Source organism: Drosophila teissieri, chromosome 2R (assembly GCF_016746235.2).
Source record: "Drosophila teissieri strain GT53w chromosome 2R, Prin_Dtei_1.1, whole genome shotgun sequence".
NCBI classification, from domain to species: domain Eukaryota; kingdom Metazoa; phylum Arthropoda; class Insecta; order Diptera; family Drosophilidae; genus Drosophila; species Drosophila teissieri.
Window position 1 is genome coordinate 14,682,371 of NC_053030.1, and position 25,510 is coordinate 14,707,880.

Here is a 25,510-nt window from a genome sequence, read left to right on the forward strand (position 1 = left end):
TGTGGCGGAGGGGGGGAGTTTTCCAGAACTTATAGACTCATTCGCGCGCAGCAGCCTGTGCTTCCTTGTACTTTACTTTTCCGCCAGTACTCGAGCAAAATTAAAAACTTTTGCCCGGCTGCACGGTCTTCGTTTCGTTGTTTGTTCAACGGCAGGACCTCTCAACCATCCTTAGACCCCCCTCACCCCACCGCCCGACTTGCCCCCATCTTGACCGTCACTTCCGCCACTTAAGATGTGTTTTATTTTACCCGAGCTCTCCATTCTCTCCATTTCTTTTTTTTTTTGCACCCCAACTATTAGTGTTTAATTAGTTTTCAAGTGGACTTTTTATGGAGTGAAAGCCGAGCTAAGCCCAACACAGATTCCCGTTTTACTGAGCTGTCGCTGAATAATTAAAACTCATTTCGCATATCGGATGAATGTGAGTAAGTAATCCGCTTTAACCAACAAACTGCAGCAAATACTATTCGCAGCAGCAGTGCAAAACTTTTTAATGCTCATCAGAAATTATGACTAGCCGGGGCTATTATGTGTGAAAATTCGCCTTTGTCTCGCATTTTTATTTACATAAACAATTTGGGCTTACGCAAAGATTCTCATCCTAACAATTACTGCAATCTGGGGAGGGATTTGCCAACCGCAGAAATGTAAACAGAAACGAGTTTTAAGCGCTCAAACTTTTCCGGCGACCCACAAAAATACAAAAAAAAGGGAACGGAGGATATTTTCAACTTCATAAAGGTTTTCCGAGACGCCAAAGTAAGCAACAAAAACCAGACCAAATAACAAATAAAAAAAAACCCGAAAAGGGAAAACAAGAAGGAAAGTACGAGGCGAAAAGCGTTGGGATAGCATATCAGATGTTTGCGTTGTTAATTAAAGAAAAACAAGCAAAAGTTTAATGGCGAATATTAGCGCTCCCCCGCTGAAATGACCCCCAGAAAAAAACCCCCAGACGCAACCTCAATATCCACCTGGTTTTTGGACCAAAGTTGCGGACATTGCGTAAATAGAAACAGCACAAAAGGGGTGCAAAGGCACTCACATACACACACACACGGAGGAACTTTGGTCCTTATTTCCCTCACGCACGCAAAGCCGAAAAAAGAAAACAGCACAAAAAACAGGAGAAGCGGGAAAACAGGAAAATGGCCGGGGGAGCCGTAAAGCAGGGAAATGAAAACTGTTCACAAATGTTCATTCCTCTCGTAAACTTAAAGAATTTCGAGCATTTAGCGCTGGCAGCCAACAAAAGTTTGTTGTTTCACCCAGCACTTCCCTCTTGTTTTTTTTTCGGCCCGAAAACGAGGAAACTTTTACGTTCGACCAGCAGGTGGATGGAGTACTCAGTACTTGGAGCTGTGGGCAGCCATCGTCGGCTAAATTAGCCAACCCAGCTCAGCAATTAAGCAGCAATTTTCAGCTGTAAACGCCGAAGGTGGGCCAAAAGTTTTGGCAAGATTTCTTGCCAGGCGCATTCCATAAGTCCGTCAGCAAATTCACACAATTGAAGTCAAAGTCAAAGATACAATTGGCCCAAACCGATCGAAAAGCACACACGCAAGCACAATCAATGAATGTGCCACCAACAGGGCGTATACGCAACTCGGGGGATGATGGAGCTTGGGGGCTGAATTTAAGAAAATCAATACACGACTGAGCTCCCTTTCATGTGTGTTTCCGCCATAAATAGCAGAATCACCTGTGTGCGCTTGGGTTTGGGTTTTTGGGCCAAATCCAAAGCCGACTAAGCCATAATTTACAATCGCATTGACCTGATTTCCGGCCTACGGATTCATTAGCCAGTTGGAGAACTGTATCTGTAACTGTAACTGTAACTGCAAGTGCTGCGCCATAATTCAGTTCGCTTGGCCGCAAGTACAAATGCTTGTTTGACACACAGAGTGTGTAATTTATCTTAATGCAAAGAGCAGAGGCGTGGCGCCTGTGACCTTACCAAGTATCAGATGCGGCAGCCCCAGATACAAAGATACAAAGATACCATGGTGCGGATATAAATACGCCAGCACCCACACGAGTTGCGGTTTCTTGCTCCCTGCAAACAAAAGCCAGACGATGAAAGTGTATGTGTATGTCTGTTGCTGTGTTGCTGTGTATTTCTGTTTGTGTGTGTATCGACACCTCGAAGGATAGGGCTCCTCGACCGCAAACAAGAGGAGCCAAGGATGCGCCTACTCGAGGTCTTTTCCGGCCAGCTCTCCTCACGTTTCAAAGCCACTCGCATTGCGACTCAAGTTAATGACGACAAATTAATTAAACCAGAAATGTCTGCGCCACTAAATTTGATTATAAAAGTTTACGTTTTCCATTCCAATTTCCCTCCGCCGACTCTGGCTGAGTGTGTGTGGCTTTTGCCATAAATTCGTTAGCATAATGATGCTATACTTGTACGCATTAACACACATAAAAAAAACAAACAAACAAACAAACAAGTAAATACGCATTAAAACTTTGGTCTTTCAACTTTTCTTTGGGACGTTTGAAACGAGAATGGCAACTTGTTTATAGTTTTGGTTTAACAACTTACGGCAAGCCTATTAAAACGAATTTCGCTTTATGTTAATGCCGAGTTTATTCAATTTATTTAAAACACATGTCGCTTGATTTAATTAACTTTACATGACCGTTGCGGCTTTTGTTGCATGCCCCATGTGCTCCCGTGGCTGTTGCTGCCGCAGCTGCAGATGCAACTTATGCTGCTGCCGTTGCTGCGGGTGACACATGATGGGCGAAAGCCCGATGGCCATAACACCAGACCTGACAATATTGCGCCGCTATTGTTGTCAGCCATGTGTTTTTAATTAAACACTTTAAACCGCAAGGACGAGGCTTAAACAGCTTTTAATTATTAAGAATTAACCAAAGAGCCTATCATAAACTGCAATTATTAAGCATAAACAAGAACTATTCTGGCCTGCCAATGTAATTATTGTGCTCAGTGGAACAAAATTCCCATTTTGAAAATTGAATCTGCATAAGTTGGGCCTAATTTGTGGCTATTCTCGTGATGCATCTTGACCTCGCATGACCTCAACAAGCATCGCCAGAGGGCCTTCACTCATTAGTTGTGGCCATTACAAGCACACTGGAAACTTCAGACCAGGAAACGCCAGGATGTCATAAACATAAATAATCATTAAAACTAGACATAAATTGCAAACTTTGATCTTCAGGAATGGCATTAACGTTTCGCTAAGCACTGTACACACTCGAACTCACATGGACACCTCGCCGTGCATTTACTTACACTCGATTTCAATTATCTGCTCGCATTTAGATACACCAACCACAAGGATAACAGCAAGGGCAAAGGCTGAGAAATAATATGAACAGCCGAAATATGTTCATTCATTAGGAGAGAGCAAAGGGGATGAGGGTGTGTGTCCGTCAGAAATAATTCGTAGTGAAATATATTAAAGTTATGGCCTGACCCCCGGGCACATGTGGCAATGTGGTGGTGTGGTGGTTGGTCGAGTTCCCCCCTTTCTGTTTTCGGGGGGAATTTATATGTGGAATAGCGTGAAATTGGGGGAAGACTCGCTGCCGCACGAGTTCGTTTGTGCTGGATTTTTAGAGTGGACACCGAACTATTTTGACCGAAAGCATAAGGCTGGGAAAAGTTTGGGGGGGCTTTTGGCATTTTCCCGGGGGTGGCTGCTGGCCAGCATATTGCAAAAGTTAAATTGGTTTATTGTCCATTTTTATGACACAGAAATAACTTTGTGCTATGCCAAATAATTGCATTAAGTGCAGCCTTTCTCCCTTTCGTACTCGACTTGCATGGTAATTGTCTGATTTAAAAGCATGTATCGGATCTTTTTTGCATCATACATATATTCCGGATGGATTGCCAGGGAGGGGAGGAGGGGTGGAGAATTAACACATCATTTAATCGACGCACAATGGAAAGCGATAACAAAGCAATCAGACGGATGAAGTTTCATTCCAAGGGTATGGGTGGAGAACCCATTTCTAATTAATGCTCAGATAGCGCAGCATGTCCGTGTGCTTGTGTTTGCAAATTGTGTTCACAATGAAACGCCTACGAAGTGGCAGAGAAGACAGAAGAGGGAGCAAAGACAGGAAAAAAGAATGGAATCGATTGACCTGTTTCCTTTACAGATACTCCCAACTGAAGGTCCTGAAACGGAGTCGGATCCCTACTCAATAACGGTATTTAAGCGGTATTCTCTGCTCCGTCCGTGTGTGTGTGTGTGTGCAGTCATTTATAATAAATAATAAACCTGAAGCAAAGGACGCACACACACACACTCGCGCACGCACAAAGCAGCAGACAAAGGGAAGTTATGGCCAAACAACTTCTTCATATGGATATTCAATATTTATTACGCATACGCCGTGTGGCACTGTGGCGTCCTGCAGTCACGCTATTTGAAATCAATGCGAGAAAATATACACTTCATCTGTATATACAGGACTTGCAGTGGGGCGAGAACGAGATAGCGTACGCAAAAGAGGAAGACAAAGTATTTATAATAAACAAATACATTTCACGTTTTCTGCGGAAGGCTTCCAATGAAATGGGACATATATAACTTCTTATATGCACTGCGCAGAACTTGACATTAATTTATGGAAAGCGGATTGATGTCTTTCCAAAAATTAAATTTTTGATTTTCTCAATTTTTTCAATTTCTGATTTCTACTTAATTTTTAAAGACTTTCGTAGCCATATTCAAATCATTCAATAAGCACCCATCGACTACTGGCATTGAAAGCGCCTTAATGTGGCGTCGCGCACCGTTCGCTCATAAGGACCGACACATATAATCATATAAAGTCATTTCCATGAAAAATGAACTTTCCCTTTGCGGTGAGCAGCGGTGTGTTTGCTGGGGGAAAAGGACGATGGCGACGCGCTCTGTTTGGCCCGGCAAATGTGGCTTAATAGCAAAATATAAATCTCAACTCGGTTCGTGGATATTTTGCATTCGCATTGCGAGTATTTCAATTGTTACGCAAAAATTATGCGTGGAGCATAAAACCGCACACGGAGCGCAGATGGCAAAAAGGACATGGGTGGGGGCACATTAAATTGCAATAGCGCACAAAAGTATGCAATAAAATTTGGCTAATGCGTACAACAAGCAGACTGTCTGTGGCTGTAAGTGTGCGTATCCGTATGCGTTTGCGTGTGCGCGCGTCTGTAGTGGTGTGTTTGTGGGTGTGTGCAAATATTAGTCATGGCACAGCGCACACACCCACACCCACACACACCCACGAGCCATCCTGCATACATTGCCATTTCGAATTGCACATAAAACCGCCAATTTAAAAATGAAAACTGCCGGCCAGGCTGTCATGAGATGAGGCGGCGGGTGGGGGGTTTTCCAACGCGGGGAAAAACTTCAGTCTGCCGCATAATTCACTATTTATGTGTGTGTGTGTGTTGTTTTTGTTGCTTCCCGCCGTTGTAACCGCTCAATTGCTGGCTGCTACCTTTTGGCGCAAAGCCCGAGCAAAAGTGAAATTTAGCGGCTACAATTACCGTGCAATTTTTGGGCCAAATTTCCTTCAGGGGTGCGCGGTTTCTGTGGCACAGCGGAGTGGGCGGAGGACCCTGTGTGCCGTGCAATTTGCCACACTTTCGAATTAGTCGAGATACGAGGGGCAGCAGGGGTGGGGTGGGTGAGGCGTGGTGCGCTGTGTGCAGCGAAGGTGGGTAGAATTTAAAATGCCCCACCATAAATAAGTGCTGAGGTGTTGGCCGATATTCCTCCCAGGGGGTGGATTCCACCGGTCTGTTGTCTCCATCTGCCCGTCTGCCTTTCTGCCAGCTGTCTACGGTCAACTGCAACCTTGCCATTACACGGAAAGCACCCATTCACCCATCCCACCACCTCGTCTAACTCTCTAATTTATGCACCCTTCTGAAGGCAACGGCGCAACCTGCTGCGTTGCATGTGCTCCCCTCGGAGTCGCCTTTATGCGATTTTTTAGTGCTACACGAGTTTTATAGAAGAAGCTTTTATTTTTTTGGTTTACCCAATTGAGGTGAAACGGAAATGAGCTGCCGGAAACGGCAAACCTACACACACACACATACAAGCAGAGATACACATACACATACACGGGGCACAGTTGCGGATTAGGGCAGCAAGGTGCTGTCCTGTAATTTGAAACAATTTAGGCCACGCGACGTCAAAGAAATGCGTCCGAATTCATCCTCCTTATTCCGAGAAGAAGATGGAGGCCCAAAGGAAGCTGTGTGTGATTGCTTTAAGGGAATGCTTAAAGTCCTGCTCAACAGGGAGAAAAAGAACAGAGCAAATTGAGAAGTACACCAAATGTGTGGCTTTGGTGTATTACAGCAATTGGTATGAAAACAAAAATCGTAACACCTCAATTTAATATCTTTATGGGTATAAAGCAATATAATATATTTTTAAATTCTCTTTTATTATTTAATCGCTTGGCGATATGCGTCATTCGGCCATAAAATCGAATTGCCAACCCTTTTATGTGATATTTTTTCGCTCTGTAAGAATATGTGTCGCACGCACTTTGGCGGCGGCAGGTCGAGGTGCAAAGTTATGCGCATACGAAACGCAAAAAGGCTCAAAGGATACTCCACTGCGTCCTTAACACTCCACGACATGTGCGTGCTGCATGGCGTTAGCATACTTTTTTCCGTGTTTTTCCTTTGCCAGGTGGTAGCAGCAGTCGTCTTGGTCCAAAGTGAAGTTATAGTGGGGAAAGTTAAAGTTGCCTTTTGTCACGAAATAGATACTCTTTTGTCGGGCCCCCAAACGCCAAGGCAAAGGCAAAGGGAAAGGCGTGTCCGGAAAAAGAAATGCCTCAAAGGGAAAGAAGCAAACGTGTTGAAAATTAAGAAAATAGCAGGCAACCAGGCGAAAAACCCCCAAATTCAAGCTGCCAATCAACGTCGAGGCCAGTTGCTGTTGCTTCCATTTTGCTGGGGAAAATGGAGAAAATTATGCTGACGCAGGAGGAGAGTATCCGAATCAGGGGACACTGTTGACACAAAAGGTGTAGCCTGGAAATAAGCATATTATTATGTCCTTTGTGTTATGAAAGCGAGAAAAAGCCGGGCGCAAGACAGAGACACTGTGCGAATGGCCCAAATCTAATGAGTAAATGAAGAGAAGGGCGTGCTGGGCAGGGCAAACAAGTCAAATGATTTATGTGCTCAGCCGGCAAAGGACACGAAGGACCCGCCAGCCGAAGAAAGGACATAAAAACTTAAATAATATCTGCGATGCAGAGCTGGTGGAGCCAGCTTGCTCCACGCTCACCTTGCGTGCCGAATGGCTTCTTGTTTGTCTTTTATGATGATTATTTTTCAACATTTTTACGATTTATATGATGGCAGTAGCTGGTAGCAGTAGCACACCAGCAGCAGCATAGCCCCTAGAAGTAGTAGTAGTAGTTCGGTGTGGCGAATGCAATTATGGTGCACGCACGGACGCCGAACACAATAAAACGATCGTAAAGGAGAATCGGACTTCTATATATCAAGCCGGCGGACCAACTGTGTCAGAGCGTGTCTGTCTAATTAGACGAGAGCTGCTGAACCACTCTGCCTCCTCCTCCTGCCTGCGATTTCATGTCTCTGTTATGTGGGTAATTAAACTTACAACTCGGTGCCATTGTACGTATATAGAGCCCATCTAAGGCTCCAGTTCCAGCTCCATCTCCAGCTCCAACTCCATCTCCATCGGCACTTTGTGTTTGTGTTGCCAGCAGAAGAGCTTCATGAGCTCACTCCTTTCGGAAATGTTCCTGGCAGCCAGCTATCATTATGCCGCACACACACTTAGGGGCGCTCGAAGTTTCGGCAAGGCGCTGTGGATTTATGGCAGTTACCCACTGTAACAGTGCGGCCCCGGTAACTGCCACCTCCCCAGCAACCTGCCACCTCACCTGCCAGCTCACCTGCTACCCCGAACATAATTCTTGCCGCATAATTGCAGCATTAACAGGGTTAATGGCGCCGCCACTGTCTTGGCATGTTTTTACGAAAATGTTGCCTATTATGATGAGCAAATGTGTTATAAACAATAACATGAAGTGGGCCACAGGACATTCTGCCAAGGGTGGAGCAGGGTGCTCTGTCTTTTGCCGGGCGAAGTTTCAACCGCATCTGCATTCGTTCAACTAATTAGCAAAACTTCCACGTGTGCTTAGTAAGTGGATAGTTTATAAATTTATGTGCAAAAGACTCTAAAGCCGCAAAAGTACATACATATAATAAGGAAAAAGTTACCATTTATATGGTCTCACTAGTGCCAATAGCAGAGATAGTTAGAGAAAACGGTTTGGTTATGATATAAATTCTACAAAAATGTACAAATGCGTTAACTGTAACGAAATTACTCACCTGTCCTACATTTCCGTTGCACATCCCCCATTGCACATCGCTATTGGCACACCACCCTATGGAAAATTCAGCTCGTGTGTTTTTGTTTAGTTTTTCCTTTTCGCCACATAATTAACATGCAGACTGGCACACACCCATTCTGAAAACTCCAGACCCTCGTCCCCTTGCCACACGAACACCAGGGGTTAAGGCAACAATGTTGCAGTTATTAAACCAAGATGGGAAGCACTTCAACCCGGGGCAGAGTGCACTGCCACCCAAAGCGGAGCCACCACCACGTCTCAATACGGGCTACACATAATGGCCAATAAAATGCATGCAATTTCCTACGTTTCGAGAAACTTTTGACGCTGCATTAACATTTAAATGAGTTTATCAGTGCGTGTGCGATCGCAAATGGGCACAGGGAAGTGGGGTGCGCAAAGTGGGAAGTGGAAAGTAGTACAAATATTTATGTTGAGTCCCGCAAGGGCACTAAAATGCCATCTGGCCCAAAGGACACGGACACGAACTCAGAGACAGGAGAGCGGAGAGACAGCCCCAATGATTCAGACTGATTTATGTGTTTTTGAACTTTTTCCTCTGCGTAATTTAATTAATGGCCATCGGGGCAAGGGGTAGTCGTCTTGTATCCCGAACTCCGGGGGTGTGAGCACTCACTTCAGTCACTTTCAGTCACTTCATATCGCTGAAGTAGTGTACCTGGCCTAAGATTAATTAGCACTTGCAACGCACCGAAGGCGTCAGTTGAAAGCCCCGAGCCCCAAATCCACCGACTTGTTTAGCAGCTGAAAACAAATTGCGGCCAATTGCGCAGTGGGCGTAGTAGTTGAGTGGGTGAGTGATGGGCGGGGCTGCTGGGCGGTTGGGGCTGAGCTTTGGGGAAATCAAGGTAAAGTGCCGCCGCTCTGGTTGCTTTACGCTTTCCATTCCTTTTTTTTTTCTATTTTTTTTTCTGTTCCACTCATTCAGCTCACACGGCGTCCTTTGGCTCGGCATGCAAACGTGGCTTTCCTTTCCAATGTCACGTGGCCGCAGGGAATTGGTGGGCAGCAGGGAAAGTGCTCTCTGGGCCACATTCATTGCCAGAGATATTCAGCTGGAAGCTTGCTCAACACGCTGACACACAGCCCCGGGGATAAGCTGGGGAGAATTTAGTGCCACCCCGCCCTAAAAAATTCAAATCACCTAAAAAATATGCAAGAGATTTATCCCCCATTCCATGTACATAGTAAAAGCTTATCCACTGCACTCGCAGCTTAATGTAAATATATTTGAGCACTGCACAAAATGGTTTTATAGCAACCATTTCAATTTCGGTTTAGCTAATCAAGTTCTGCGTTAGATTTAAACTGCATTTTTGGCTCAGGTCTATAAGATACCATATGTAAAATGAACAATTGGTACTTATATTATATAAGCATTTGTTATGCTTAAAATAACAGAGGTCATTGCTTTTTCCAGTGTACTTAGACGTGTGTGACTTGCAGCTATGCGAATGCCAGGCACCCACACTTTGTGTGGCTCTCACGTTTAGTTTTCATAAATTTTCGCCATAAATATTTATGCGGGCGCTTTGAAATATGGAAAATTGGTAATTGGAAAATTTTTATCATAGTGCTGGAAAGTTTGCCACACACACTCGCACCACAAGCCCCGCGGGGGTGTAGCACTGGTATTTGGTGTAATTTCAGGTGGTGACCCCGACGTGGTTAGATATCGAATTCCAATTATGCGCTGTAATTAAAAACGCTTCAAAGCGCAGATCGCCTGATGAATTCCACGGAAATTTTAGTCCGCCCACTCTTCAGCTTTTCTCGCCATTTCCCGCTCCTCCTCTCTCTCAGTTCCCCATAAGCTTTTACCACAAATACATGTGTCGTTACATTGAAATGGAAATGGAAATGTAAAACTCGGAAATGCATTCCAAGTGGAAAGGAAGCTGCGCGGGCAAAAGGGAGGACAGTGAAAATTCGGGCAGAAGTAAGTCGAGACGCGTATTTTTCAGCATATTAAACAAGCCAAGAGGTTCAACTGCTCCTGGTGGTCGTGGTCGTGGTCCTGTCTCTGCTCCTTTTTGGCTCAGATCCTTTTGGGAGTTCGCTGGCTGTCTGCCGGGCTGTCAGACCACGTCGACTTCATCGTCTGCTTGACGTCTCATTTTTTCCCAGTTTTCTCAGTTTTCTCAGTTTTCCGGCTCCTTTCGTTCGAGTACATATCCTTCTGGTCCTGCTGCACGTTTTTTCGGCACTCCCCCCCTCCTTGCCGCACTTGCAGCATTTCCCTGCCGCATTTGCCAGTGTTGCTGACGCATGACGTAGGTGTCTAGACTTGCTAATGTTTCCTCTCGCTGCTGCAGTTGCAACATGCAGCTTCCGATGGAGTCGTAAAACTCATCCGCTGAATTATGTTGCCTCAATTTTTGACCAGTTTCGGCATCCCGGCGCACATCCCTGGGATTTGGCTTTAAAAATGGTAGCTCGTTGAGTGCTTTAAGTTGGTATATCCTTGGGTTTTCCCTTGCTTCGCCTGCTTCTCTCGAAGCCACTGACACACTTCCCTTGTAAACCAACTTGTAATATATTCCCACGCCATTTCGTGTCGAGGATGTGCAAGTGAACACACACCCACACCCACACACACATTCATATTATGTGTATGTAGTGTGTGCTCAACCACATTTGCAGTGAGCAGAGAATTGCACGTTTGTGTTTCTAGATTACAGCATTGTCTGGCTATCCAGGACATCGGAGAGTCCTGGTGAGCCTGCAGGGGACTCAAGTGCCGGTGCCAGCCATGTCTATGGCTTTATTTTTACTATAGCACACCATACTATACACTTCTGCCTCGCGCTTTCTCCTCTCTTACTCTCTCTTCTCCCTCCTTTCTCCGCGCGGTGCCCAATTTCTTTCTCGCTTTTTTACGTCTCTGCCATCATAAACTGGCATAAAGAAGGGCCTGAAGAGACACACGGAATGAAACCAAAAGCGCAGCCCAGTAAAATGAAGTCTAAGCTAAATCCCACATAAGGTACGAACGTGCTCAACACAAATGCCAGGTGCTTACACCAACCCATACACACACAAACACACACATACAGTGGCATGGCAGGCTGTTTGCCGTTTACCTTATTGGGTTTTTACAGCACACACCGCACGAAAAACTATAATACTTGCAGCATGTAGTGCATTACCATTAATGCGGCTGCGAACTTACGTGGTAATTGCATTGTTTATTTTGCTTGCCACAAAGGCACACAAAAACTTGGTAAGCGAATTAAGCAGGGCTGAAAACAAAAAAATATGTTTGATAGCTCAAGCAAATATGCTGCAATGTGCAAATTCCAATGAATGTAAATCAGTTTATTGCATTTTATGTTCTAGACAGTCCGGTTGCTACTATAATTAAATTAAACAAATATATATATATTTTCGCACAGTGCGACTGCTATTTGTTCGTGGCTCCGGGCGAGTTCTGTGAGCAAACTTGCCCCATAGCCCGAGCCCGAGCCAAATTTAAGCCTGGCCAACAGCGGCGGCAGTTCACTTTGCATACATATGTCTCGTCTGCATCGGCGACTCCAGGATCTCCGACTCCGTCTCCTTCGCCGCTGGGCTGGCGCATTCGAGTGGAAGCTGTTAAATATCGAACACATATTTATATGTAGCCAGAATGCAGGTGGCGGTGGCCAGGACATTGGCAAATGGCTTCGAGATTTGTGCGACAGCTTCTGCTGCTGGAAGCGAGATAAGCTTGATGCATGGCCACGACCCGAGCTTTACATTTCCGTATCCACAAAACTACTTAATGCACACGGACGAGATTCAACGTACTTCCTGATGATTATTTTGCCTTTGCAGCAGGTCCTGCAGGATGCTAGTTATTCCTGCAAGTGCTGCTTAGTAATGTTGCAATCCTCAAAAGAATTTGGCATTTTCCATTTGCTAGACATTACTCAACGAAAATTGGAAGAATATTTCATTTGACTGAAGAGCAAAAACAACTGACAAGCAGTACAGATTCGCCTTCCGTTCGCCTGTTCGGCTGTTGAAAAGCCAATCATTGTTAAATTAACGCCATAAAAAATTACGCACTGCCTGGCACTCGGCTTGAATCTACGGTGGAGTGGAAAGAAGTGAAGTGTGGTGGAGTACAGTGAAGCCAAGTCAAGCAACCGCAACGCAAGGCAACGCAACTGAGACAGAATCAAATAAAAATTAAGTGCTGACTCAGTTCGTCTGGAAAGAAGAAAAGGCAACGGAGGGAAAACAGTGTGCGGCATGCAAAGTGGAGATAAGAAAAAATGCTCCACAATAACAACAGCAGCAATGCGGGGGCGGTGGGCGTGGCAGGGCATTTACATGGCCGCAAAACACAACAATGGATGTCGCAGCCAAACAAAACGTTCTCCATTCTGTGTGTGTGTGTGTGGCAGAGGGGGGAATACAACCACAGTTTTCATATGGGTAGTGTGAAACAGAAGTCGGACCGAAAACTGTGACCATATGCAAAGGCAGGTGTTTTCTGCGTATGTCTGTGTGTGTGTGGTTGTGTCTGTGTGTGAGTGTGTGTGTGAGTGGTGTGGGAGAGATAGGAAAAGAGATCCTTGGCCTGGCTAAGACAAATGATGCAAAATACATTTGGACCCCGCGCACCACGAAAGTGGAGGCAAATTTTTCATTTACCTGCTGCCAGGCTCAGGCTTTCGTCCTGCGTCCTTCGCCCCAGCATCCCCACCACTCGCGTCCTTGCCACCCAGCCTCCCAACCACCCACCATTTTCGCCGTTGCCATTGGAAGTTAAGTATACGTAACGTAAACGCAAATTTAATGCTTGAAAAATTCGCTTAAATGGATTTAAGTGCCGCTTTCTCTTCCTTTTTTCCCTGCTTTCTGCCTCATTTTTGTTTTTTGCCTTCCTTACTTTTATTTCTGGCCTGCCTGCCTGTTTTATCTTGGCCAGCAGATAAATGAAAATCTTCAAAAAGATGAAGTAGCGGTCGGCGAAAAGCAACAGAGGCCGAGCTGAGTAGACTTTTGTGTTTATTGGGGCTACTTATCGACTGAGCACAGTCAAGTGAGCTTTGGCCCCCAACTTGTGGCCTCGGCTTTGACCCATTTGGAGCTTAGACTTGGCCAGATAGATAACACTGGGGCTTAGGCAAAACCAATTCAAATGGGGAGCCCGCACAAAAAAACCTTCAATTAAACGCAGAGAAAAGCACTGAAAACGTTCATTGAACTAAGATAGGTTGGCACTTATCGGGAAAAGCCAAGCGAATATTTTGAGGTCAGTAAATAAATATTTATCTTGTTATTCGGCTGTAAATCGCACAATATCCAATAGTATTCACTGCCTCTCGCAATTTATTTGTCATTTTATAACCGAGTTAAACGTGCTTATAAACGTAAAACATAAAAGCCTTAAGTTTTCCTTCAACTGACTTTGTTTAGCCGCCTTTTATCTGGTTTATCTGGCCTATAATTTATATGCTGACGCATCATATAATCTTTATCCCCGGGCAGGGGAAAAAAATAAAGAGGGAAAACCCTTAACCTTTGCCGCTGGCATTTAAATTTAGAGCCCCATCGTGGGGCGTAAATCGATGCGGAAAACTGGCATGAGAGCATGAGGGAAATTTACGATTTACGGCTACAGCTACAGCTACAGCTTGCCACGTTCAACAAGCCGCATACATTTTTATGGCCAATTAAATTCCATAAGCCAGGCTAAGCGTAACGAAACCGACCGTCGCCTCAAGATCTCTTTTTAGCCTTAAGTTTTTCGCGTCGCCCACAAGCGATGGCAGTGCCATCGATTTAAGAGCCGAATGTGGTCAACATGGGGTTCTCTGCCGAGTGTTAAGTGTGAAGTAATGAATATTAAAATGAAATTTACAGAGAAGAAGGACAAGGACACACGCAGCGGCAGAAGCCACGCAGCCATCGACAGAGAGCAAATATTTTGACAGCTGTCAGTCGAGGGAAATGATTTCGCATTTCTGTTGCTTCCACTTTTTCCCGGGGCTTCCCTGCATCGGTTGGCTAGGGGCAAGTTTCCCGAGGAAAAGCTCTCCGCTCGTAGGGAAAACCGAGGAGGGAGAGAGAGAGGAGGAGGAGAAGCAGGCGGAATGGGTGGGGCACATGCCAATGCCAAACTGATAGACAGGCAGACAACGTGCGACTGCCGCCTGACTGCTCTTTTAACACCAATTGCTTTTTAATGCATGCACGTTCTCTTGCCTCACTCTCGAAAAAAGAGAAAAATGTCTAAAAGGAGCGCAAAGGAGGCTAAGGAAATTGATTGACATTTTTGGTGAGCAGACATTTCGTCCTATTTTATATGCAAATCAGCTGGATACACAAACACACACACACACACAGGCGCACGAGCATGTCAACCGGCTCTCCGTTGCCGTTGACAGGACAATAATAACGTTAAAATGTCGGGCATTTATCGTGCCACTTGGTTGTATGTGTATGTGTATGTCTTCGTGTATGTGGGTCCTCGTAGTCTTGCATCTGCAACTAATTACACACAAGGCTCCCTCCTCTCTCAGCTGAAAAGCAGGTCAGTAGTGTTCGATAAAAAACGGAATCCCGGCCAAGTTTACTCCGTGGCTTTTTTCTGGGGCCTCGGCTTGAATTTTGCCTTGGGTGCTGCCGGTTCCTCGGGATATTTCCAAGTAGTTGGCAGTGAGTTTCGGTACTCGAATTTATACAGACGACTCTTGACAAACTCGCAGACATCGTCGGGTTGTGGGTAAATAGCCGAAAGACCTAGAAGAGCACAGGATGCACTTTTTTAGTCGCAGTTTTTGGGAACAACTATCTGGTTCTTACCATTGTCAAACAGATACTGACTCATCGCTACGCCCACATTGAAGGCCACGCTGTTGGCATCCTTGATGGGCGGAAACAGGGTGCCTTCGTCCAGCAGTTCCTGGGGCGTATTCCTGGCCAGCTCGTGCGACACCACGGAAAACACGGCATTCGGCAGATATCGGGCCTTTGCCGTAATGGCGGCCAGCGCGATGCCCGGAAAAGTGAGACAGTTGTTAGCCTGGGCGGGGACATATCTTTTGCCATTGATGACCACTGGCGGAAAGGGCGATCCAGAACCGAAGAGCACGCGGCCCTGTAGGAAATACAACACAAAGGTCTTAAATAACTAAAGGACATCCCCTCCAGATACTCAATCTCACCTCAGTGTGTGTGAAGGCCTGTTCGGCGGTGCATTCGGAGTTGGAAGTGGGATTCGAGAGGGGGAAAACTGCAGGACGTTCGTGATTTTTAGCCATCGTTTTCAGGACTTCTTCGTTGAAAATGCCAGCCACGCCAGTGGCTCCGACAAGTACGGATGGCTTAAACTTCTCCAGCACGGCCATGAGATCCTTCATGGGCTCCATGCGCTTCATAAATATTTTCCCCATCTCCGGTGGATTTGGCGACTCGTGAGTTAGCACACCATTGAGATCCATCAGGTAGATGTTTTTGGTTGCCTCCTCCAGAGGAAGGCCGCGTACCTCCAGTTCCATGGCCAGCATATTGGCGATTCCCAGTGCCGCACTGCCAGCGCCCACGAAGAGGAAGGTGGTGTCCTCCAGTTTACGGCCCGTGATGCGTTCCACGTTGATGAACGCGGCCAGACCAGTGGCACCCGTTCCCTGGATGTCATCGTTGAAGCAGCAGTACTTGCGCTGGTATTTGTCCAAGAACTTCAAGGCATTGGGCGTGGCAAAGTCCTCGAAGTGGATGAAGACGCTGTGTCCGAAGCACTTGACCGCCGACTCCATGAACTCATCCACCAGTTCCTCGTACTCCGGTCCCGTTACCCGCGGAATGCGTGCCCCCACATAGAGGGGATCCTGCAGCAGGGCCTGATTATCGGTGCCCACGTCCAGGCAGACGGGCATCAGTGTGCTGGGCGGAATGCTGCCCAGGGCCGTGTAAAGGATCATTTTGCCCAAGCTAATGCCCATGGCATTGGCGCCCATGTCCCCGAGGCCCAGGACCCGTCCGCCATCCGTCACACAGATGGCCTTCACGCCCTCGTCCACCCAGTTGTGCATTAGATCCCGAATGTGGCCCTTGTCGTGAATGCTGATGAACAGGCTGATGGCCTGCTGGAAGTTCAGGCCATAGGTGCTCACCACATCGCCCACCGTTGGTGTGTAGACAATGGGCAGCGCTCTCTCGATGTTTTCCTTGATGAACCGGTAGTACAGTCGCCGGTGTCGATTGTGGAGTGCACTCAAGTATGTGAATCGCCCGATATCGGAGGGTCTGGCGTCGAAATTCGCATGGGCTGCCTTCATCTGATCATCCATGGTGCGCACGGAGCAGGGCATCAATCCCATGATGCCCAGACGTTGCCGCTCATTAACGGTGAACGCAAGACCCTATTGGAGACACATACAAATACCATTAGTTATGGGAATTCGATGGTAAAGGGATCCTTATCCACCTTGTTGTACTTTCCATTCATAACGACGTGCCAGCTGGGCCTCATGATCTGATCCATTTCGTCATCGTAAACGCTGATCTGCCTGCAAAAACTCAGAAGAGGCCGCGATGGAAGGCGCAGCAATGGCTGCAATCGGCGGAATTCCATGGCTAAAATGATTTGTGTAACTGCGAAATTTTATGGATACCTTTTCATCTGGGAATTTTTGGATGATATTTAATGTTCGCCTGCACGCCTACTTTTTCGTTTGTTGTTTCTTCTCATGGCCCGCTGTACTGGGATTCGGCTTCATCTTCGGGTACGCCCAAGTCTCAGGCAGCGATCTTCCATACTTCAGCTTATAGCCATGCTTCTTGATATACGCCTCCACATCATCCGGCTCTAAAGTGCGTTTGGCATAACCTAATGGGTTTAGAAGGATTCTTTTAAAGGGATTATAGGCATACTCACCTTATAGGTCACTCACCGTTTTCTATCAGATACTTGGCTGCTGCCACGCCTATTTTATAGGCCACCTTATTGGCCTCCTTCACCAGGGGATAGATACGTCCACCCTGTATTACCTCATTTGATGGGAACTTGGCGAGCTCATGGGCGCACAACAGGAATATCTCGTCTGGCATTCGAGTGGCCAGCACAGTCATGGTGCCCAAAACCATGCCGGGGAAAGCAAAACAGTTGTTGGCCTGACCAGGAGTTAGTCTTTTGCCATTGAACTCCACGGGCGGGAAAGGAGATCCTGCCGAATAAATAGCCTTTCCCTGGGAAATGTGAAAAATAAAATGGGTATTTCCGCATATAATTAAAACACTTACGTCTGAGAACTTGTAGGCCTGTTCGGCGGTGCACTCAGATTTGCTGGTGGGATTGGAGAAGGCGAAGATGCCAGGACGCTCGTGATTCGCCGCCATGGTGCGTATTATTTTCTCTGAGAAAAGTCCGGGTGCTGAAGTGGCACCCATGATAATTGAGGGCTTTATCTGCTCCACCAACTCCTCCAGAGACTTGGTTTCCTTCATGTTCTTGGCGAACACGCATAGCAGTTCCGGTATGCTCTTTCTTGATGTGGTCAATGCACCGTCTTGATCGTAAAAATAAATGTTCTTGGTGGCATCAGCCTCGGAGAGACCCCTGGACATGAGCTCTATTTTGAGCAGACTTGCGATTCCCGTGGCAGCGCTTCCTGCTCCGGCAAAAATAATGACGTGCTCCTCCAGCGGCTTCTTGGTGATCCTCTGGATGCCCAGCAATCCTGCCAAGCCCACAGCGGCAGTGCCCTGAATGTCGTCATTGAAATGGCAGTAGCATTGCTGATACCTGTCCAGAAACATGAAGGCATTGGGTGTCGCAAAGTCCTCGAAGTGGATGAGCGTTTGACTGCCAAAGGTGGCCACCACAGCCTCCATGAACTCATCCACGAAGCCCACGTACTCATCGCCCTGCAAACGCTCATCCCGCAGACCGATGTACAGGGGATCCTCGTGAAGCGACTTGTTATTCGTGCCCACATCCAGGCAAACTGGCAAGCACATACGCGGTGGAATGCCGGCCAGGGCCGTGTAGAGTTCCATTTTGCCCACGGCTATGCCCATGCCATTGGCACCCAGGTCGCCCAGTCCCAGGATACGCTGGCCGTCGGTCACACAGATGGCCTTCACCTCCCGCGCCAACGGCCAGTTGCCCAGGATCTGCTTCATGTGTCCTCGATCGTGCTTGGTGATATGGATGCCGGTCATGCCGCGGTACAGCATTCCGTACACGGTGCACGCCAAGCCCACCGTGGGCGTGTAGATAATGGGCAGCACCACGTTCACGTTCTTCGACACGAACTGGAAGTACATCCTCTCGTAGCCCTGGCGCAGTGCCCTCAAGTAGCGATATCTGGCCACATTCGACTCGAAGGAGTGGAAGTTGGTCTCGATGGCCAGCATCTGCTCATCGTAGGTGCGAACGCAGGCCGGCATGAGTCCATGGATGCACAAACGCTGGCGCTCCTCCAATGTGAAGGCCAAGGACTATCGAGATCTACTGTCATGACTCTGGGTGGGATTCATGGGGATTCAGCATAAGTTACCTTGTTGAACTTGTCGGAGAGCACGACCTCAATGGGAACCCGAATAATGTCGTGGGATGAAGATGGACGAATCTTAATCAAATTGGGACTACACTCGCAATTTGATTGATGTGTGTTCGAAATCGAAGTTCGTCGTGTGATGCCAAAGTTCAGTACTCTGAAGAAACTCATCTTAAAAGCGACAAAAATTTAAATAAAATAGCTGCAGTGTCAGAAAATTAAATGATTTTTGATTCACAGCCGCTTTGGGTACTTTCAGCCATGGGAATAGAAAATGTTTAACCTATCTAGATAATATGACCTTCTCAACGCTACAGATACTCTTGATAAAACAGCCATTAAATGTAATGGAATAATTTGTGTTTAGAAAACAAAACAAAACTCCTGGATTTTTCGGGGAAAATTGTGCCAAAAAAGCGAAACCGGGCTAATTTGCATGAGGTCACAAGCAGTTCCGTATCTATCACTCATTATGCATTATTATGGAAATCACTTTTGTAACTGCTTTTGTTGTTGGCCGGCCATTAGGGTTGTCAATGGGCAGAGCGAGTGGCCAAAGGACAAAGGAGCCGGCCAAGTCAGCACAAATGACTCTTAGCGCGGCCATCAAAGGATTTGCTCGGGCTTTGGCCCAAAAATAAAAAGTTGTCCTTGCCCACTGTCCTTTCCTTTGTCCTGTTGTGTGTGTGTGTCTGTGTATGTCTCTCTGTGTTTGTGTATGTTCCTCTGTGTTTGTGTTCCTCACTGGGTTTGTTTGTGTGCACTGTGTTCTTGTTGTTTCACTAATTGTGCCAAATTAGTTGACAACTTAATGTCGTAAAAATTTCAGCTAAATGCCTCAATCTTTTGTTAATGACATTGACAGCGGTGCAACTTTTTCGACTTGTGTTTCTTGTTTTTTTTTGGTTTTTTTTTGGGTCCGAGCTTCGGCTTTGAGCACGTGACATCGCTGGCTGGAGTACGTGACACTGTCAGTGTCAAATGTGCAAGGACATGGACGAGAATGAAGATGAGGAGGAGGATGAGAATGGGGAGCCGTGTCCTTATGCTCTGTTGTATTTACTCAGGCCCCCATAAATTAACTTTGTGTTTGTTGAGCCGAAATTATAATAGTTTAATTAGTTCAGTTCGCTTTTTTGGCCCACCCAACTGCCGCTGACAGTTTCATTAGGCTTTAATTAACTGTCTCAACTTTTGTTAATCAATGTACACGGTGCGTATACTCAATACCCTCTTCTCCCTCATCTTTTTTGCAGAACATGTGCAGGACTTCAGCTGCGGCCCGCTGCACTACAAGACTTTCTACATGGATGAGCGCAACAATGCGCTATATGTGGGCGCCATGTAAGTACACCATCAGTTTTTGAAAAAAAATATTAAATATTTAGCAGCCGGAAAGAATACAATGAAAATGAATTGGAAAGTTGCACGTGGTTTTCAGTTGTTAGTCATTTACCTTGAAACAAGTCAATGCATTATTAATACAAATAGTTTTCAACCGACCGTAATAAATATTTAGAGCTTAGTGAGAGCCTTTTAATGTGGAAAAATATGCCATCATTTGGGGAAAACTTTCTTTTCCGGTTGCAGACAATTAGAAAGTTCCGCTTGAGACAGCATGTGGCTGCCTACTTGGCAACCCGAACGCATTTGGGGCTGCATATTTCATTTTTCCAGCAAGCTCTCGGCCACACTGTCGGCATACATAATTATGAATTAATGCCACCGACTGAAGGTTCTGGGTTCTTGGTTCCGGGCTCTGCAATTTGACAGGGAGCGCACCCGTCTGCTCATTTGTCTGCGGCAAGTTGAACACGGCCGCATTTTCACAGTTTTGTGGCTGCCGGGGCGGTGGAGTGCGGAAAAGCCCAAGGAAAATGAGGGGCAGGGGTGCGCCTAAAAGCGGGCAAACAAAGTAACCAAAATTACCACTTGACTTGAGAGGCACCGATCCCGGCCAGCGAACCACCAATCCACCGACGACCCCACGCAACCACAGCTGGCGGCTCTCGTCAGCGAGTGCGGGGCTCCTAGAGAGTCGGCAGGGAAATGAAGATTAATGGTCTCGCAGTTGTCGGGGGAAAGCTACCAAAAACTCTGCCAGTAACTACATAAAACACACTTTAGACCGCCGCTGCCCCTTTGCGTTTTCCTTTTGTTTTTCACGGCGCCACAAAAGTTTCGAGTGGCCGGAAAACGGCGCTTAAAGCCCTGTTCTGTTCTGTTCAGTTCTGTCTGGCTGGCAATATTGCCACATTCGACGTATCAATCAATCAGGGCACACTGACTGCAATAAGTACGCTGGCAGGCCCGACAGCCCGCTGCACAGCAGGTGTGTGTGCGGCTGACAACGATTTTTCAAACCAGAAGAGCGCAGAGCGACGCAGAGGCACAGAAAAAATGTCAATGAGCTGAAGTTTCCCGGGGCCAGACAGCTGGCAACTGGCAACTGCCAACTGGCAACTGGTGTGGCATTAACTTATCGCATGAGGGGGCACGACTCGGGGATTAACTCGAGTGCCGGGGGATGACAAAGTTTTCCTCTTTACCATGCTAATTCATTTATTTGCCCTTTCTCTTCCAGGGATCGCATATTTCGGCTCAATCTGCGCAACATCAGCCAATCGATTTGTGAGGTAAGAAATATACGAACTAAAGTGTAGTATTCCATTATAAATATCTACAAACATAAAGTATTTTTAAATAGGATATGCTATATCCTTGCACAGTTGCTTAGCTCTAGACCAAAGTTATGTACTTAAGCATATCCCTTTAATGGTAGTCAGTTTATTGGTTATAAAGGCCTTTGCAATAAATGAACATCTATAAATACGTAGCCTGGTTACATTTGGATATTGAAATCGATAAATTCACGGGCCATTGATGGCAGATAAAAGAAACGCCTTCGAACCCACTCTTTGCATTTCTGAGTGACCAACTTGTCACTGACAGCTCGCAATTGCTCTTTAATGATTCCATCTTCAACTATCAATATCCGCCTCTGTCCAACCGTTTGTTCAACCGTTTTCCGCCGCTTTTTTCGTCCTTGGAAGCTGCAGTCCAAGTCCAAGTCGGAGTCCGAGTCCAAGCCCTGTGCACTATCGCCACCTCCTGAGACGTAGCAAATGCTTTTAACAGCAATTATTTGTGCTGACTGCTGGGCGAGGGGCGGGCAGAAGGGGGAGTGGCATTTCAAGTCGATTCGCAGCACTTAGACCTTATACGGGGGCCAAAAGGGACTGACACTTGGGGCAAGTGGAAATAAAAGTGGAAAGTGGAAAGTGCATCCTCCGCAGAGCCACCGGATATTGTGTCTATATGTCAAGCATAAAAATTGTCAGTCGACGGCTTTTGCTACCCACGCCATTGATTTGTGGCTTTCACTTAGGCAAAAGTATTTGCAGCAATACAAACACCGAAAGCAGATTCCTTGTCGATTCCACTGCCGCCAAAAGAAAAAAACAAGAACGAATCGAATTAAATAAACAAATGTCCAACGTGAGCCACATACAGAACACAAGCGGGATGAAAACGCGACATGCGAGTATACCAAAAAATTTGTGGCGCGTGCTCTCGGTTGAACATGCTCGATTCGCGGGGACGCATTCCAGCACGCTTTCAATAAACTTGGCCAACATAAATTTAAGCCCAATGCCATTTCTCATGCTTCCAGCGCGATGTCCTCATCCTGGAGCCCACCGGATCGGATATCCTGAATTGTGTGTCCAAGGGAAAACGGGAGGTGAGTGGGCCGTCGATTTCTATAGCCATTAAAATCCCTCCAAAGCATGTGCAAAATTTTCTATATCAACGATATCAACGAATTTGTGAACTTAACTCATGCCACCGTCCTGTCCGTTTTATTTCCATTTGCATTTCGAAAACCACAAACCCACAAAAAAACCAAAAAACCACCATATGATTTCCTTACGGCTATTATTTTCTAACATTTATTACAATTACACAAAACAAAACGAAACGAAACGAAAACCCAAATCGAATGCAATTGCATTTGCTGGCGCTTGACAAGAAGGTGGAATGCCGCAATCACATAAGGGTTATCCAGCCGATGAACTTCAATGGCCAGAAGCTATATGTTTGCGGGACCAACGCCCACAATCCCAAGGATTACGTAATAAACGTAAGTACACACAAAAGCTGGCAATAATGTTCGACTTTAAAAGAGTGCTTTAAAGTCCGAGTAACTCGTACTTCATAGCAAACTTTTAAATGTTAAGAAATGAATTTCAAACCTCTACTGAATTCCTTTGAATACATTGAAAATCCCTTTTTCGCAATGTAGGAAAAAAGGGTTTCGCAGCGACTTCATCAATGCGCCTAATTGTGAATGTCAGTCAAGTTTTTGAAGTTCATTTCAGCCCAGCGGGCGACCAAAATTAAAGTCAACTAATGCGCTTTTCGTTTGCTTTTTTCTCTTTCTCTTTAACCCCCCCGCTTGTGAACCGCCGCATTTGACCCCCAGGCAAACTTAACACATTTACCCAGATCCCAGTACGTGCCCGGCATTGGCCTGGGCATTGGCAAGTGTCCCTACGATCCTGCTGACAACTCAACCGCCGTCTATGTGGAGAACGGAAATCCCTTCGGCCTGCCCGCCCTGGTAAGTTCGACCCGAAAAGCGGAAGTGGAATAAAAGTACGGATAAAGGAAGGCGCAAATAAAAAGAAAAATGTCAATTGTAATAAAATTACAAAAGTAAAGCGGGTCCCCAACGACGGCAACGAAGGAAGTTGGCAAAGTTGTGTTTGGGACGAGGCAGGAACATTTTAAAGACGGCAAAAACAGAGAAAGGAGGCGGCAATAAAGCAGCTGAAATTAAATTAGAGCACAAGGCACAGAAACGCACACACACATGAGTTCACTCTGAACTCAGAGAGGGAGGCACGTGCGTACACTTTAGGCGTAATTGTGTGCGTGCGTGCCCCGGCTTACTGGGCGTATGCGTGATGTTCGAGCCTTATCAACAGTTGCCCCTTTGCTAACAATGTCTATATCATTTCCCTCACCCTCATAATGCAGTACGCGGGCACGAATGCAGAGTTCACCAAAGCGGATTCCGTCATATTCCGATCGGACCTGTACAACCTGACGAACGGACGCAAGGAGGCCAACTTCAAGAGAACCGTGAAGTACGACTCCAAGCTGCTGGACAGTAAGTAGTGGCCATAAATCATGCATTGCCTTACAGCCAAAAAAACAGGAAGAACATGCAAATTGTAATGAGATAAATCTCTGCTGTGCATGTTGAATGCTAACAAAATGACCTTTCAATCCTTGCAATCCCAATAATATGTAACAAATCACATATTCCTCGCTCCTCTTTCAGAACCCAACTTCGTGGGCTCCTTCGAGATTGGCGAATTTGTGTACTTCTTCTTCCGCGAACACGCCGTGGAGTACATAAATTGCGGAAAGGCTGTCTACTCCCGCGTGGCTCGGGTGTGCAAGAACGACCGCGGTGGCAAGTACATGATCAGCCAGAACTGGGCCACGTATCTGAAGGCGCGGATGAACTGCAGCATCTCCAGCGAGTTTCCCTTCTACTTCAATGAGATACAATCGGTGTACAAGATGCCAACGGACGATACCAAGTTCTATGCCACGTTCACAACGAATACGAATGGTCTGATTGGATCGGCTGTGTGCAGCTACGACATCCGGGACATCAATGCGGCCTTCGACGGTGAGTATTCACTGTACATACAGATGTGCGTGGGTGGGGAGGATGCTCGTGTGATTTATTGCACTGTCCATAATTCTTCGGGGGGATTCCTTTTCTCCGGCGACGGATGCGGATGGAATTACGCGCACAGGTGGAGGCCTTTTCCCTGGAATTTGAGCGTTAAATGGTGCGCATTGAATTGATGGTGGCAGCCACAACGCCCACTTTCGCCCACCTTAGCCCACCCCCGCCCACTTCTTTCATGGCAACAGCCGGAGCTGCCTCGCATTCAAGTTGAATTTCTTTAACTGCAGGACCTCCGGTCCAAGTAATGAGTACAGTCAACACTCTGCACCAGCCAACGTGCCCCGGAAAGTTCATTAACACCATAAAGTCGGGCTCCGGCTGCAAGTGTGGAGCGGTGCCAAGACTGACGGGCAGACAATCGGGCAGACAGATCCTGCCACACAGACACTGCCACCGGGCAAAGTGGTGCAAAAAATCTGGCATACACTTAAAATTCATTACGAAAAGTTTGCGGCCATGTTGCACAGACAGCGGCGAGTGTGATAAAAAAAAATTAATAAAAAAAAATGTCGAAAGCCACAGCAATTAATTATGGCCACAAACGATTATGGAGCCGCTCTCGAAGGCCAGAATGTGATTCTTAAATTGTATTCCATGTTTGCCGCGTAATAACGCTCTTGCGGGAATCTGAAAATAATAATATGCAAATATTCACAGGGAACACTGGTAGATTAAACGAGAAAATGTCAACGTGCTGTAGAAAAATAAGTTTTCTTTTCGATTTTGTACACGTAAATGGGTTATCTTTAATATATAATATCATCATGTTTTTATGGCTATTAAAGTTTACAAAAAACTTGTTTTCGCTTGTGTG

The 25,510-nt window shown here is 46.3% G+C and overlaps 3 protein-coding genes across 7 annotated transcripts in view; 1 reads left to right on the plus strand and 2 right to left on the minus strand.

Annotated features, from left to right (window-relative positions):
• LOC122612776 (semaphorin-2A) overlaps positions 1-25,510 on the plus strand; it is a 43,972-nt gene that overhangs the window by 14,158 nt on the left and 4,304 nt on the right. For 2 of the 3 annotated variants that reach the window (XR_006325645.1, XM_043786597.1), the window contains exons 3-9: positions 20,183-20,270; positions 21,511-21,562; positions 22,600-22,668; positions 22,957-23,067; positions 23,410-23,547; positions 23,967-24,099; positions 24,274-24,630. Coding sequence is in view for 2 of the 3 variants with exons in the window: in XM_043786597.1 (XP_043642532.1) it covers positions 20,183-20,270; positions 21,511-21,562; positions 22,600-22,668; positions 22,957-23,067; positions 23,410-23,547; positions 23,967-24,099; positions 24,274-24,630 (948 nt within the window). In the remaining variant the exon portion in view is untranslated. The remainder of the gene's footprint in view (positions 1-20,182; positions 20,271-21,510; positions 21,563-22,599; positions 22,669-22,956; positions 23,068-23,409; positions 23,548-23,966; positions 24,100-24,273; positions 24,631-25,510) is intronic. The other variant, XM_043786598.1, reaches the window with a different exon arrangement.
• On the minus strand, positions 14,690-17,105 carry LOC122612778 (NADP-dependent malic enzyme). Of its 2 annotated transcripts, XM_043786603.1 has the most exons (5): positions 17,040-17,058; positions 16,853-16,978; positions 15,591-16,787; positions 15,229-15,523; positions 14,690-15,165 (listed from the first exon to the last, which is right to left on the minus strand). In XM_043786603.1, exons 2-5 carry the CDS (start codon positions 16,907-16,909, stop codon positions 14,996-14,998), a joined length of 1,719 nt encoding a protein of 572 aa, XP_043642538.1. In that variant the 5' UTR covers positions 16,910-16,978; positions 17,040-17,058; the 3' UTR covers positions 14,690-14,995. The 2 variants fall into 2 exon arrangements, with proteins under 2 accessions (XP_043642538.1, XP_043642537.1); XM_043786602.1 differs by having other exon boundaries at positions 16,853-17,105.
• On the minus strand, positions 16,858-19,161 carry LOC122612777 (NADP-dependent malic enzyme). 2 transcript variants are annotated; one of them, XM_043786599.1, is made up of 5 exons: positions 18,927-19,160; positions 17,668-18,867; positions 17,319-17,613; positions 17,040-17,254; positions 16,858-16,978 (listed from the first exon to the last, which is right to left on the minus strand). In XM_043786599.1, the coding sequence occupies exons 1-4, from the start codon at positions 19,095-19,097 to the stop codon at positions 17,088-17,090; spliced, it is 1,833 nt and encodes a 610-aa protein (XP_043642534.1). In that variant the 5' UTR covers positions 19,098-19,160; the 3' UTR covers positions 16,858-16,978; positions 17,040-17,087. The 2 variants fall into 2 exon arrangements, with proteins under 2 accessions (XP_043642534.1, XP_043642536.1); XM_043786601.1 differs by lacking the exon at positions 16,858-16,978 and having other exon boundaries at positions 17,121-17,233; positions 17,303-17,613; positions 18,927-19,161.

Bases quoted from the DNA above. Each gene is read 5' to 3' on its own strand.
- LOC122612777 (XM_043786599.1), bottom strand. From the start codon at position 19,097: ATGAGTTTCTTCAGAGTACTGAACTTTGGCATCACACGACGAACTTCG. The intron at 17,614-17,667 runs GTAAGTGTTTTA...CACATTTCCCAG, and splicing joins AGGCCTACAAGTTCTCAGAC to GGAAAGGCTATTTATTCGGC. The intron at 17,255-17,318 runs GTGAGTGACCTA...TAAACCCATTAG, and splicing joins CAAGTATCTGATAGAAAACG to GTTATGCCAAACGCACTTTA.
- LOC122612778 (XM_043786602.1), bottom strand. From the start codon at position 16,999: ATGGAATTCCGCCGATTGCAGCCATTGCTGCGCCTTCCATCGCGGCCT. The intron at 16,788-16,852 runs GTGGATAAGGAT...TGTCTCCAATAG, and splicing joins TGAATGGAAAGTACAACAAG to GGTCTTGCGTTCACCGTTAA. The intron at 15,166-15,228 runs GTAAGAACCAGA...GTGCTCTTCTAG, and splicing joins TCAGTATCTGTTTGACAATG to GTCTTTCGGCTATTTACCCA.